At 42.5% G+C, this 15,410-nt stretch overlaps 1 protein-coding gene across 1 annotated transcript; it reads left to right on the top strand.

The window, feature by feature from the left end:
* The first annotated feature begins 211 nt into the window (after positions 1 to 211).
* On the top strand, positions 212 to 14,486 carry LOC105905611 (phospholipid-transporting ATPase IC-like). The gene is made up of 17 exons (XM_031577875.1): positions 212 to 489; positions 7,116 to 7,286; positions 7,418 to 7,515; positions 8,554 to 8,667; positions 8,819 to 8,917; positions 9,198 to 9,259; positions 9,723 to 9,795; positions 10,009 to 10,079; positions 10,871 to 10,953; positions 11,592 to 11,750; positions 12,211 to 12,299; positions 12,418 to 12,608; positions 12,934 to 13,142; positions 13,497 to 13,540; positions 13,678 to 13,834; positions 14,110 to 14,298; positions 14,398 to 14,486. Exons 2-17 carry the CDS (start codon positions 7,136 to 7,138, stop codon positions 14,484 to 14,486), a joined length of 1,878 nt encoding a protein of 625 aa, XP_031433735.1. The 5' UTR covers positions 212 to 489; positions 7,116 to 7,135.
* Positions 14,487 to 15,410: the final 924 nt, after the last annotated feature.

Here is a 15,410-nt window from a genome sequence, read left to right on the forward strand (position 1 = left end):
AAAATAAAGCGAATCGAAGGTGCAAACATTCTTTACACCTTACTTCCTCACTGGATCACAAAGGCTATCCACTTAAATACTACAACCCCGGCACGTTTATTTGATCTACATACAATTCGGTCATAACGAATTATATATCGAACACGTAAAACTGTTTGACCCACCTATTTTACCTGTTGGGTCACGTGTTCCAATTAAATCAATCGCACACGTTTCCTTTTCTCTTGCGGTATTCTCTAGGTAGGCTATGGCCATGCCCTCCATTTCCAACAGTGAGGTGGTGATTGCTGGAGCTTGCCTGTAAAATCACCTAGTCAGACGAGTTTAGCAAGTTTTAGCAAAGGGGGCCATTTCTCAGGTGAAGGGAGTTGACCAAACCCAGTGGCTGATTGAGATAAAGGCGAGGAAACATGGAGCTATAACTCTATAAACTACCGTATAATTCATCATTGGTGAGGAGGACGCGCTGTTGAAGAATAAAGAAAACAGGTAACACTACGTTTTTTTTAATTTTTTTATCCCTGTTAACCAGTTTGCTATGGGCCTACACCTACGGTGAAAGATGCGGCACCGTGTTCTCAAGGTGTGTGTCGGACAGAGACTATAGCCAGTTTAGCTAACGTCACCTAACATTACCTGACTTAGAATTACTTAGCATTTAACATACCGAATAATTTAACATTACCCTCTACCAAACTTCGATCATAGTTTAATCTTGTAATAGGCTATCCACGCCAAGATACAGTGAATGATGTGATGTCAACGCGCTTCTTACGTGTATTTTGTTCCTTGTTGTGACAAAAACGAATTCTTCTCAATTTCCCTCCATGCAATACCTATAAATTATAGACTAATAATATACGCATGTAAAGACTTCGCCCTACAACTTTTGTTGTCTGGGTTAACTGTCTTGACAAAATTCAGGTGAAGTAGATTGTAGAATGAACACCTAAAGAAGTTCAGTTGTTTTTCTTCTCACATAGCGTTACAACACACATATTTTGTTCAACCGATTCAAAATGCTCATTCATGTATTTGTATACTTAAATACTGTTCTTGACTTGAGGGATGTTTATTTCCAAATGGTCTATTTGGACTTGGCAGTCTCTGTGTCTGAGTTGAACACATTGAGATGCTTGAAGGGAATATTAGGTAATGAAAGTGGTTTCATTTGAATGTCTCATTTAGCGTTTACTACATGTTTGGGCCAAGATGGCCTCCAGTTGTAACTAGATCCTTTACTCTCCTCTTCAGCATTGTTGTTGACTTTTAGAGTTGCAGGGAGTGGGCACACAATGCTTCCCTTCCCTTTGCCCTGCCATATTCACACTAAGGCCTTGCATTACCAGCCCAAGGGCTGTCTGTATGGGCTAAAGGGTGGAGTGGCTGACATACAATTGGAGGATTTCCCAATGTGTAAATTTTTGAAATTGGAAAAACGGGCTCTGACTTTGCTAACCCAAAGTTCACCTTGATGAGTCCATATCCAATGGAAGGAGTTCTAAATTGAGGGCATCATTGTGATTCATTCTGTGTCCTTGCATCAAATGCTGTCTCTCCCTGGATTTTGCTTGTTAGTGTGTTTGTACCCAAACACACACACACACACACACACACACATACACACACACACCGTCATTAACTTCTGGACTCATTTGAGCCTACCCTCTGTGGGCTAACACTGCAGTGTCTGATAACTTTCAATCTTTAATGAAGTACAAGACTTGTTGAGACATACTGCCCCAGATCCACACGTGGACACTCACACGCTTACACTTGTAAAGCTCTTCACAGTGTGGCCTTGAGAATCAATGTGAGCAGTCCTACTGTGTGCTTGGAGTCCAACAGGTAGGCTGTTTGGTCTTAGTCTTTTTGACAAATTCAGCCAATTGCTCCTCACAGTCCTCTAACTGTCTGATTGGAAGAAAAAAAACACCAAAACAACAAAAAACAAAACAGTGTTTATACACAGTCCTACCTCTGTAACACATTTGATGATCAAGGTCAGGTGTGCAGTTCCGTATTGTAGCCCACATTTGTCAGACATGGGATTATCAGATGTAAGTTTTCAAACCTGTTCTTTTGCTTAGTGAGTAGTGAGTGAGTTATGGCTATATGAATGGCTATGTTTCTCATATGTCTTGATGACGTGCTCTTGAGCTAGAGACGTCAGTGAGGACTCTCTTGAAGGCAGGATGGAGGAGGGGATTAGTAATCCAGGTGGAAGCAAGATGGTGGTAGATCTCGGTTCAGTCTTGCCTATGTAGAGACTTCCCCCCCCCCCAGATTTCACGCATTCCGAATTTGCCACTGAGCAGAACGCTCAATCAGTAAATAGAATGTACTTAGGAGACTAAATGCACCTGCAAATATACTTTGTGATGTCAGATGTTAGTGTTATGAAGCTTGTTTTAGAGCAGTTTTAGTGTTCTTCAGGGCCTTGCGTCACAGATCTCTCTTTGATGATAGCACCACGTCACGGAAATCCTCCCTGTCCATCAGGCTGCGCCTCCGGCTGCTGTTGTCACTAAGAAGCCCAACCCCTCCTTAAAACACTGATGTCTTATCACTGATCTCAGCACACTGGCTCTCCAGACTAAAGGACTGCATGGCTACAGAAGGAAGACTAAATGTCAATTAATTTACATTTAATTTATTAATTGTAAATTTACAGGCCTACTGGTGATGAAATATTACTGGCTTTTAAAGATACAAGGGGTTTATTAGCAGAAGTGCACTGTCACCAGTGCAACTCTTTATTAGGTGGGTATCTATAGGCTGAGTGCTCAGGCCCCATTGTTACTACTGTCAACACACCCAATTATGAGTGCCCTGATGGGGTGTGTGTGTGAGAGAGTGAAGGGGTGGGGTGGGTGGTCAGGTATGTAAGAAGCCAGCAGTAGCCATAGGACTGTGGCTGTTTCTGCTGTTACTAATTGGGTGTTGTGGAGCTGGATTTCACACAGACCTAGTTTTCTAACTATCTTTTAGATCAGATGACAAGGACTCCACTGCTTTAAGGACAGTGTGTTTACACTTGCGCAGAGTGTGTTTTTTACAGTGAGAGTCCCTCACGGAGGGAGTGCTGCGAGCGCCAGCATACCTGTCATTAGTCAAATCTTTGTTTACATGTGATGTGCATAGGCAAATGACTGCAAATGGTTTGGGATTTGAGGCAAATGGCTGCAAATGTTAATACAAATGGTGTATGTCTAAGAAATTATTGAACGTCTAACCTCTTCTCCTCTACATAGTTCAGATTTGACCCCAACTATGGTATATTCTCCTTCTAAGCTATCTATTAATGAATAAAAATGTAGTCGACACACTTACAAGCTCCAGGTATGTGCAACTCAAACCCATCTAGTGTCCTCCCCAGAATATGCTGTGTGTAAGGCTAGTGCGTAGTCATGTGCAGGAGGAAGCTGTTATTGTGCCTGGCCTGATCAGTTGAGTCATCACTCCCACTATTAACACCATAAACAAAGTTACGTGCAGCGTATGTGTACACTAATGAGTTGCTGTGTGAGATAAGATCCCACTGCTGCCATGATGGAGCTGGTATTCTGTCATTAATGTTTCTCACCTGCTGGGTCTCCCGCTGTGTGTGTGTGTGTGTGTGTGTGTGTGTGTGTGTGTGTGTGTGTGTGTGTGTGTGTGTGTGTGTGTGTGTGTGTGTGTGTGTGTGTGTGTGTGTGTGTGTGTGTGTGTGTGTGTGTGTGTGTGTGTGTGTGTGTGTGTGTGTGTGCGCGCGCGCTGCCCATGGTGAGATGGCTGAAGAAAAGGTTGAGGTGTGGATTGAAAGGGACTGTGAGGCTGTTTGAATCGGTGGGATCAGGTTTCGGCCTGCAGGTATACCTGCTGTTGTGTCTCTCAAAGTGCTGCCTCTGTTGTCTCCCACCCACTCTAGCTTGTTGCTATAGCAGTGTTGTGGAGTTCTTTCTTTCTTTCTTTCTTTCTTTCTCTCTCCCTCCCCACCACCCCTCTCTCACACACACACACAGACCTGTTTTCCCTGACCATAACACCTCTATCTCCGGTATGGAAACACCTGTTGCAGTAAACACGGGTAGTACGCCTGACTGATGGGGTGTGGTGGAGAGATTGCTGTGTTCAGGAAGCATCAGACAATAAAATGAAAATATGTTTTGCTGAGAGTACACCTCCCATTACGTTACATCCCCCATGGCACCACATGGCTTGTAAATTGTAAGGTTTTGTCATCTTCCCGATGAGGGTCTCCATCCATCCAGACTGCCACATATTCAACTGCTTTCTTGCTCTGTGTGTCGATGAGGGTTGCCTCTGCTGTATTAATGACATGGCTAACAGAAGGTCTCTGAGGAACCGGCTGAACCCAAACTGAAGTCTGCACTGGCACTACTGAGACGCACTCCGATGACGTTCCTTCTCTGAGTTCATGGAATATGTATGTTCAGTGAGAGGGTTATCTGCCTCCAGTCTTGTTATGTCAGTTTAGTGGGTGGAGCTCCAGGGTTCAACTCTCTTCTTTAGACTAGGTGTTGCCATTCCCGCTCCTGCTCCTGCTCCTGCTGCTGCACCTCCCCCTTCCCTACTCGGCAAACCTGACTGCACTCCTCTCCGGCGCTCCTGATTAGCTGAATCAGGTGTGCTCAGAGCAGGGGCAGGTGGAAGGTCTTCAGTCCGTGGGTGGGTCGGGGCTGGGGGCAGGATTCAGGATTGAGTACCCTTGCTTTATGGTCTTCCCATGTTGCATCACTCCCTAAATGATGTTGAAGTAAACATGGGTGTGTTCAACATGAGTCAACACTCCACACCTTTAATAAAATAGTCAAACCTGCTGCTGCGCTATTTATTTAGCAGCATATCATTTAATAAATAATAATAATAATATAATAAATAGTGTTCCCATTAATTGGGATGTTCATGGAAACTCACTCAAACTTCAGTTTGCTTTGACTGGAATTGAAGCGCGAGTTTGGGTTAGTGTGGCAGAGCCCTGATTGGATGTATTCATGGAAGAATCTCATAGATATTTTTTAAACTAAGAAAACATGGCGTTATTTCTGACTGATGCATGAGATTTGGCAACTTCAAGCGTCGTCGTCGACGACTGGCCAGGATGGAATCTCAGAGCATATGTGGGCGGGGGACAGCATTCCATTCATGTCTCCTGTGTGGGCAAAGACCCCGAGGGAGCATGCGCCTGAAACGGAAATTTCCAGAAGAAAAACTGAATGGATGTTTTTAGCTTTGGCTTCTATATTTGGCATGACTAGCAAGTGAAATTTCCTAAGGTACTATAAAGGATACGATTAGGTGTTATCGTTAATTGGTGGAATTATCTTCATACATAAAAAAAGATGCAACATTTCCTCAATCCCAGTTGTTTCACAACACTTACCATGCTAACCATGGGAAACTGGTCAGGGCCAGGTAGGATGAACTTGCATAAATGTCTGTCATAGCCACACCATTGCTGTTTTGTTAACACATTGTTCACCCGAGCTCAGGCTGAGTCACCCCAGTGCAAACCAAACAAGTTGCTGAACATTGTTTCCGTGTATGTCATTATGTAAAACATCTACTCCACACTGTATGTGTGTGAGAAGTCAAATCACCTGTTGCTTTGAGAGTACATTGATTATACCTCAATGTGCCTCTGGCAATCCATGTCAGTTCAACCAGTTTTTGAACATCTCTCCTCAAAAATAGAAAAAAAATTCTGACAGATTGTGCAGTTACATGTTATTATATTATAGGAAACTATACATTATACACAAGATTGTGTTCTTTATGGGAATTGATATGAATTTGATTGTTGAAAATAATATATTTGACATTTTCTTTCTGGAGCCACCGCTGCAGGTCAGTTTCTGCCAGATCAACTTTGGCCTTGACACGGCACAGATACTCACAAAAGTTTGTTTTACAGCAGGAAGACAAAAATATGTTGGATATTTGTAATACCTTTTGCGTAGTGAATGTTTAAAATGTCAGAAAAAACAACTCCAGGTCTTTTACTATATATTTTTTCTATTTGTGAGGGGATTTATCTGACACAAATCCCAGAACCTTGTAGACCAAGTACATATCTGTCCCCATAAGCTTCTAAGTACCTTCATGAAACCCCCAAACTTGAATCTATTATTTAGACGACTCCCCACCCCACCCCTGTAAAAGTAGCTGTAATTGAATAAATAATTCTTCCATGGCTCTAAATATTCGGGATTTCTCCATCAACTATGGGTTATGGAGAGTGTTCTCCAATGCCTGTACAAATGAACGAAGGCAAGAATTAGTTGGCTGAGGCACTGTTGGCACTATTTGCACTTTATTTGCCTTTAACCCTGGACAAGAGGAAATTAACAAAATGGTATCCTTGTTAAATGTGCCAAAATATAAGTTATCCAACTGCTAGAGAGAATATGGTTGTTATTTTTATTTAGAACTCTTTTTAACTTTGCATTCTATGACACTGTAAGATCCGTACATGCATATTTTGTACTTGTGGCCCTGAGGGTTAAATGCTAAATGCTTAATTGCCAAAGCATTCCACTGTTTCCCTGGTGATAATGCTTCCCGTCACTCCTGTGCTGTCTCCTGACAAAGACAACCCTCATGATTTATGTTGTTTGCGCGCGTGTAGTGTTTATTTTTCAGCAAATGCAGAATACACTGAGTTAAAGTTAGTGTCTGCGATTCTGGTGAAAGGTTGTTAATGTTTGATCTCAACAGGAAATAAAATGACACCCCGTCTGGACTCCTGAAGCAGAGTGTTGATTGGTGGGAATCGTTAATAGCTCGGTCTGAGCCACTACGTTTGCTTCCCATTTACAGAGCCAGGACTCTGTTCATACAAACGGGAGTTCTTTTGAGAACGCTCATAGAACGCACAGTTGGAAGACCATGAGGAGCAATTCACTGAACTCAAAAAAGTGTATTGGATTAGAATCAGGGATAGGTCCTTTAACATGTGATAAGTCAAGCAGCAGTCATGGGAGCGGATAGTTTGTCTTTCGCGTATTCGGGTCTCGGGGTCTCGTATGTCCACTCCACCTATGTGTTTGACTCGCTTTATTTTTCATCCTTTGCTTTCCTCACGGCTCTCGTGTCCCCCCTCTCCTCTTCAGGACCAGCCTGACACTCCAGGATGAGTCGAAGACGAGCGGACTCCCAGGGTTCCCTGGGGCCAGACGATGAAGTGGTGCCCTATAGTGACGACGAGACGGACGATGAGTTGGACCCGAATGAGGGGATGAGTCCAGCAGCCCCTGGCCCTGGCCCTGAGGCCCAGAGCACTGGTGAGTCAGCGGGACGCTGGGCCGGTGAAGCACTACATGCCGTCATTGAGGATATTCAGCCGCCCAATCCTGAGGAACTGGAACGGTCTGGGTTCAATAGGGCCTCATCTCTGCTCTGCTTTCTTTTCCAGAATCAAGCTGGAAGGTCAAAGCCAATGACCCAGAATTCTGTAATCGGCCTGAGTTCCAACGAACTGACTTTCTGTGCATTAAGAAGAGCAAGTACTCCGTAAGTGCTTTGTCCCTGTCATTTGTCTTTTGTTTATACCACAATGTCATGTTTCTGTTGGCACCGATGGAAAAACAGGTCAATATTTACCAATGAAACATCACAGTTGCTCTAGAGGAGTACAGCTGCTGACGTCCTTGGTAGTATGACAGGATACTTCTATCAATAAGACCAATGTAATTAGCCTGGAACGGATTAGATGTGTGTGTTTAATGAAATCCCAATATGTTTGTTTGTAAAGCTATAACACTCCAAGCTCACCCATGTGAGAATCATTTCCAATGAGGTATTGGTCTTTTGATGTGTGATGATTTGAAGGGACGTGTGCTGGAAGGAGGAAACTAGGGCATTTAGATCCTCACTTCCTCCTGCGTTCCCATTAATAGATGATTTCCTCCACGAAGGATGACTTAGTAGTTTTGCTTAGTTAGCCAGCAGTAGACTTCTGACATCACAGGTATCTGGAATCTGTGTTGACGACACAGAATTTCAGAATGTAATCTACGCCCTTGCCTTTTGACATAGTCTTTTGTTACTCAGGCTTTTCTATGTAGACTATGCTATTTATGCCTTCTGAACTCAACAGTGATATTTCCTGTTTGTTTTACAAAGGAAAAACCTGTTAGCGAAGTGTGTGAATTGTGACGATGGAATATTTGAACTGTTGTGCACCTTGACACGGCCTGTCTGTATTGAGGAGACACTACAGGTTTTGTATTTGCATATATGGAAATCAATGAGTAAAAGGATTAGAGTATTGTATTGTATTTCTCAGTTATAGAAGGTCGGTTATATACTCTGCAGCAAAGGTGACATGTTATGTGTTCTCATCAACTACTGTTTCTGCCTGTCATAGATAAATAAAATAAATGTGTGTGAGGAAATGCCTTGTTTGATCAGATGGTGGCATATTACAAACTAGAGTAATATCTAGACTACAGACAATTATGTAATAACTTCGCCTTATGGCATGCCTGTCTTTATCTCAAAAGCAATAGGGGATCAACATTTAAGAATGTTCTTTTTTTTCTGTCATAGGGAAATGCCATTCGGACGTACAAATACAACGTGATCACCTTCCTCCCCCTGAATCTGTACGAGCAGTTCAAGCGGGTAGCAAACCTCTACTTCCTGGCCCTGCTGATCTTACAGGTACGTCCCAGCCCCTCTGGTGTCAGCATGGGTAAACACAACACCAATCTCAGCGGCACCACCTGTATGGAGCACAAATGGAAGCCCTATATAATGGCTTAGCCATATTTGCGAAAGTCAAATGAAAAGTAATTTCTTTCACTTTGATTAGATCATTCCTGAAATCACCACGCTGCCCTGGTACACTACCCTGGTGCCTTTAGTGTTGGTGCTGGGCATCACTGCCATCAAAGACCTTGTGGATGACCTGGTGAGTTATACTAGGTAGTATACTATACTATACGATAGTATACTATACTAAGTTACATAGACACTAAATGGCTTTGTAATTTCATGGATGTTTTTCACGAGTTTGTCACCGTCTAATCGACCATTAACAAATACATTACAAGCTTAACATGCGGGTCCACTGGCGAGTTTGTAATTGAAATATGACAAGTCCACAGAATGCATTGTACATGGTTTCTAAAGGAGAGGGCCACAATGAGCTGGTCTGACTGTTGGTCTGGTTCTGGCTTCTGTTCTCTTAGGCACGCCACAGGATGGATAAAGAGATCAACAACAGGAAGTGTGAAGTGATGCGGGATGGCAGGTACAGTAATGACACATGCAAATTAACCTCAGCTCACAAACTCTCAATGAGGTCTCAGCTCACTAACTCTCAATGAGGTCTCAGCTCACTAACTCTCAATGAGGTCTCAGCTCTCTAACTCTCAATGAGGTCTCAGCTCACTAACTCTCAATGAGGTCTCAGCTCACTAACTCTCAATGAGGTCTCAGCTCACTAACTCTCAATGAGGTCTCAGCTCACTCAGGTCTCAGCTCACTCAGGTCTCAGCTCACTAACTCTCACTCAGGTCTCAGCTCAATAACTCTCACTCAGGTCAAGTCATTTTAAAATGTTAAATTAGAATTTGTCCCACATTTTGGGACTGTATTCGAGTGAACTGCTAATTGGTAAAAGGAGGCATACACTTCTTATGACTGGCAAGCTAACCACATAATGGCTCTTTAAAGAATGGTGTGCAAATAATATGCCCTGTTTCCTGTCAAAGGTTTCAGGAATCTAGGTGGAGACAGATTGGAGTTGGCGATGTGGTTCGGTTGAAGAAGAATGATTTCATTCCAGTATGTTGAGAAACTATACATAACATATACATAGTCTCGTGTAAGAAGTGATTTTTGTGTTTTTGTTTCAGCTGTATTGGTGAAATGGTCTGTGTTTTCTAATTTAATGTGTATACATGACTTTAGACAGCAGAGGAAAAACAGTGACTTTTTTATTTGCACTTAACTCATACACATCGTATTCCACTTCTCTGTTCATCTCATTTCTCTCAGGCTGACCTTCTGTTGCTGTCCAGCTCAAACCCCAACAGTCTTTGTTACGTGGAGACGGCTGAGCTTGATGGGTGAGAGGGAAATGAGTGTGGATTTCTCGCTGCTTTTGTTTAGTCCTGACAGGGACTATCTTTTCACACTGTTGATGAACTGAGTAACGTTGGCAAAGAACTGTGGATTATGAACTGAACTGATCATTAATAATACATGAGCTGAATCGTACAACCCGTCTTTTTTGTCAACTATCACCTGGTGGTGCGGTAAGGGGGTTCAGATCATTGTTTCTTTTACATGTACATAGGGAGCAATAGATTAAGTAACCATTTTCAAAGGATTCATATGAAACTGGATGTTGATGCATGTATTCTTGTGCATTTATATTTATGAGTCGACCTACACAATCACTCCTAGGTGAACGATAATGAATTTGGCACCTTTTCACTGCCTGGCAGTGGAAATGATCACATGCTTACTCATTGTGTTTGATCTCCATTTTCATCTGTGTAGTTCCCTAATCAATTAGTCAATATTTGCTGAAGAGAGTAGCATTTGTGTGTCCATGAGAAAACCACAGGGTGAGATGCTTAACAGCTTGCTGTGGTGTAACAGGGTTCCTGCATTGTTTGGTCACCTAGAATCTTTTGATAGGATCGAATTACGCCTGTTAGTCAAACATACAAATGCTAACAATTACTTGATTCCGGTGATTAACAGTATCAGGGACTTCTATGTTCTTTACATATGAATGATGAATGTCAACCTGTCCTACAGAACTCGTCCCCTTGGATTCATTCCGGAGATTGTTTTGTATAAGTGTATTAAACCAGGTAAATGTTGTTCATCCAGTTTGTGTCCTTTTCAGGGAGACAAACCTGAAGTTCAAGTTCGGGCGGAAAGTTACAGATGAAAGGCTCCAGGAGGAAAGTCAGCTGGCTGGCTATGATGGTACTTATGCAGCTCTGTTGAGAGAACTTTGATGTGTTTCAATCAACCACTATCTGCCGTTATTAATTGTTTTCCAGTTAAACGTCAACTGATGAGGATTAATAGGGAATAAGTGAAGATGATGTAAACTGTTCAAATAGAATAGAATGGAATAGAAAATAGAAATAGAATGGCTCATAAAAAGAAATGTCTTCCCTTGATGGGGACCAGAGCAATTGCTTTGCATGTCAATGGCAAGTAGGAAAATCTTATCAAAACCCCTTAAGAAACGTGTAGAATTGGACTTCTGGTAAACTGGTTCTGATGGACTGAGAGAAAGGATCTATGACGCACAGCTCTAGCTTGCAGTTCTTCAAAACGTGTAGATTAGTCTGCAAAAAACAGAATCGGCAGGCAGCAAATGTGTTGCCAGAGGAACCATGATGCAAGAGTTGGTTCAGGCAGGTTTAGATGAAAAGGGAGCAGTAAAAAGGTGCATGTCTGAAAACAGCCATTTTGATTTTAATCGGGGAACCTTTGACAATACAGGTGACCAAGGGTAAATGAACCCAATTGAAGACATTCAGAACTATGTAGATTTAAAAGCTTTTAAACTTTTACCAAATTTTACAAATGTCAATTATCATCTTTCCTTCCAGCTATGATCATATGTGAGGAGCCAAACAATCGGCTGGATAAGTTCCAAGGCACCATGAACTGGAGGAATGAACAGTACCCTCTTGACCTCGACAACATGCTGCTGAGGGGCTGCACAATCCGCAATACAGACATCTGCCACGGCCTGGTCATCTATGCAGGTCAGAGAAGCCGCTTGCACCTGCTGATTGGCCTTCATACACATACTGGACACACTTATAGAGGGGACACACACAAACTCACAGATACACACACATACTGGACACACTCATAGAGGGGACACACACAAACTCACAGATACACACACATACTGGACACACTCATAGAGGGGACACACACAAACACACAAACTCACAGATACATACACATTCACAGTGGGACAGACACACTCACAGAAATCTCTTTGTATATTCTTTGCCAGCCATCACATACTTTAATGTCCGGTCATGTGTTCTTGTCATAAATGTACAGCGGGCCGCCAACAACAACATGGGCTCACTGACTGAAATATATCTACTCTTGCTACTGTGTACAAAGGAGATTTCCTTCAATAACATCAGCCAGTTTTGCTCTGCCTTGGGTCTGTTGTCATTTGTTTGAGTTTATGGTCTCTAATTTCAGGTTTTGACACCAAAATCATGAAGAATGGTGGCAAGACGCGCTTCAAGAGGACAAGAATTGATCAGCTGATGAATTACATGGTTTACACTGTAAGGCACTGAAATGGTCTTTAGATATGAAATTGTTCAAATCCATGACGCAGTTCTACCATTTTATGACTGCAGATTTTTCAATAATTAATGACATTCTTTTTCTCCCACTCCGTAGATCTTTCTCATGTTGATTCTGGTGTGTGCTGGCCTGGCTATCGGGCACACATATTGGTATGAAGACATTGGCAGCAAGGCCTGGTACCTCTTTGATGGCTTAGACCAGAGCGCCTCCTACAGGGGGTTCCTCAGTTTTTGGGGATACATCATAGTCCTCAACACCATGGTGCCCATCTCTCTCTATGTCAGGTGAGGGTGTGTTTCTGTCGCACCTGTTCAGAAGACCTTCTCCTTGTCTGCTCTCAGTACAAAAAATAAGAGAGGGGCAAGAATAATAATATTAATGTATTTGTATAGCACCTTTCACACAAAACAATGCAGCTCAAAGTGCTTAACAGCAAAGAAAATTACGTCCACAAAGAAATTACATGCACAGTGGTCCACATAAAAATAGACATATAATAAACATAAACATAAAAACTGGGATAAGGCGCATAAAGATTTAAGATAAAAAAGACGCTCCGTATCATTTCGGGACCAAAAACATGACGTGTCTTGTGTCCCGGCCGTGCAGTGTGGAGGTCATTCGTCTGGGCCAGAGTAAATTCATCAACTGGGACCTCCAAATGTACTACGCAGAGAAGGACACCCCAGCCAAGGCCCGCACCACCACCCTCAACGAGCAGCTGGGCCAGATTGAGTACATCTTCTCAGACAAGACGGGGACTCTCACCCAGAACGTCATGGCCTTTAAGAGGTGCTGCATCGGGGGCCGTACCTATGGTGAGCCTCATGACCACACACTGCTACAGGTTCCTGGTTGCTACACCTTCAGGGGCTGGCCCTGTGTGTATGTGTGTTTGTATTTGTATTTATGGGTGTGTGTGTGTGTGTGTGTGTGTTTGTATTTATGTAAATATTGGGATAAGGAAATTCCAGCAGCTTTTGACCATGTTTTTTGCTTTCAGAAGCAAATAAATATGAATAAATAGAAATGGTTCTAAAGAGCCGTGTGTCATTGCAGCTCAAATACAGACAGGCTTGTAGAGAGAGAGAGAGCATCCAAAAGAGCAAAGAAAGCTAATGTCCAACTTTCACAGGTACTTAAAATGTGGTCTCTTTCTTCTCCTCTTTTAGGGGGCCCCACAAGTGCTGAGGGAGTGACGTTAGACCGTGGCCGGGTAACCATTTCAAGATTATTTTTGAAAAATGATTGTGAATACATCCAAGTCCAATGCATGCATATTTCAGTGGACTTAATAAATACATTGTGCATTCACAGTGGCTGATGGACATATTTATTCTTTTTGTTTGGCAGCCTGTGGATTTCAGCCAGTTTCCTTACGCTGACAAGAAATTCGAGTTCTTTGACCATTACCTCATTTCCTGTATCCATTCAAAGAAGGACAAGGATATTTTAGAGTTCTTCAAACTGTTGTCCCTCTGTCACACTGTCATGGTGGAGGAAAAGGAAGGTGAGAGAGATCTTATTTATTGGAATGGTGTTCAAATTCCACTGTTTCTTTCTTTTTTTATTATTATGAAAAATATAAACAACTTCAGATGTTTCTTAATGTAGCGTTAGTACTCACAGTTAACATGATTGACCACAAGAACGGCCCTGTAAAGATACATAAAACTGGATTCTAATTATAATATTTTGATTGATTGGTATATCTTTGCTTTTTCTGAATGCTTTCGCTATTCTTCTGGCTTGTGCCCAACACATCAACTGGTGTTTCTGTCTTAGGTGAGCTGATATATCAGGCTGCCTCTCCTGACGAAGGTGCTCTTGTGACTGCTGCCCGGAACTTTGGCTTTGTCTTCCTGTCTCGCACCCAGGACACCATCACCATCAGTGAGATGGGCACGGAGGCCACCTATGAGATGTTGGCTCTGCTGGACTTCAACAGTGACCGCAAGCGCATGTCCATTATCTGTGAGTGAAGTCAATTGTTTATTATGCTTCAGGCAAGCACGAATGATCATATGTGCAATCATCTGGTCTGAGGAGTGCTCATACGTTCTGTTTTGGCAGTGAGGTTTCCGGATGGTCGGATTCGGCTGTACTGCAAAGGGGCGTTGGCTGATGGTGTTGTAGACAGACTCATCTCTCTTGGCCAGTGAAGAGTACGTTTGGCTCTCTTCCTTTCCTGTCACAGCTTTGCTGCGCTTCCTGTCAAAACAAATCCTCATTAGAAAATCATGTTAACATCTCGGCATCTCTCTCTTAGACACTAATAATGAGCATCTCTTACAAAAATAATATACCTTAACATCATGTTAACATCTCAGCATCTCTCTCTCAGACACTAGTAATCAACATCTCTTACATAAATAATATACCTTAACATCATATTAACATCTCACCATCTCTCTCTTAAACACTAGTAATCAGCATCTCTTACCATGCCACTACAAGGAGGAAGAGGCCCAAAAACAGGAACCCATTTAAAGTAACTGACAGGCTTGCCAGTGTCCATGGAAGGTTGCAGTGTCCAGGTCCCTGTAATGGATCTATATAAAATATTGCATCATTAATATATGGCTTGTAAGAACAAAGAATAAAAGGATCTGTGCAATAATAGATGATCATATTTTAATGTTTTAAACAAATATGTTAATACTGTCTGTGTTTTCCTGACAGGTCTTAGAGAGTACAGAAAGTAGAAACTACAGCTACTGTAAGCCCTTACCTTCTTCTCCTCTTTTAGTAAAGTTAACTGTCAGCGTCATACTTGCTTGGCCAAGCTCATTCTTGCTGAGACACATAACAGTGTCATTTCCCCTAAGGAGTGCAGCTGATGTGGTGATGGTGCTGGTCACAGTGTCATCGGACACTGATGTGGTCATGTTGTAGTCCTGAGAAGTGAGTCCTAGTGGCCATGTGATGATTGGCAAGGGCACCCCATGACTGATACACACACAGGTTGAGAGGTGCTCAGAGATGCTGCATTTAGAACCTTTCTCTATCTTGGGAGCATCTGTCAGGGAAATGCATTGAAAACGAGCTGACTCTGCATGTAGCAGACATAATGGAGCATATCATCT

The sequence above is a fragment of the Clupea harengus genome, chromosome 12 (genome assembly GCF_900700415.2).
Source record: "Clupea harengus chromosome 12, Ch_v2.0.2, whole genome shotgun sequence".
In the NCBI taxonomy this organism is placed as follows: domain Eukaryota; kingdom Metazoa; phylum Chordata; class Actinopteri; order Clupeiformes; family Clupeidae; genus Clupea; species Clupea harengus.

What these genes read in the sequence shown, in the direction of transcription:
- LOC105905611 (XM_031577875.1), top strand. Translation starts at nt 7,136, where the DNA reads ATGAGTCGAAGACGAGCGGACTCCCAGGGTTCCCTGGGGCCAGACGAT. An exon ending in AAGACCTTGTGGATGACCTG is followed by an intron (nt 8,918 to 9,197) that starts GTGAGTTATACT and finishes CTGTTCTCTTAG; the next exon opens with GCACGCCACAGGATGGATAA. An exon ending in CGGCCTGGTCATCTATGCAG is followed by an intron (nt 11,751 to 12,210) that starts GTCAGAGAAGCC and finishes CTCTAATTTCAG; the next exon opens with GTTTTGACACCAAAATCATG.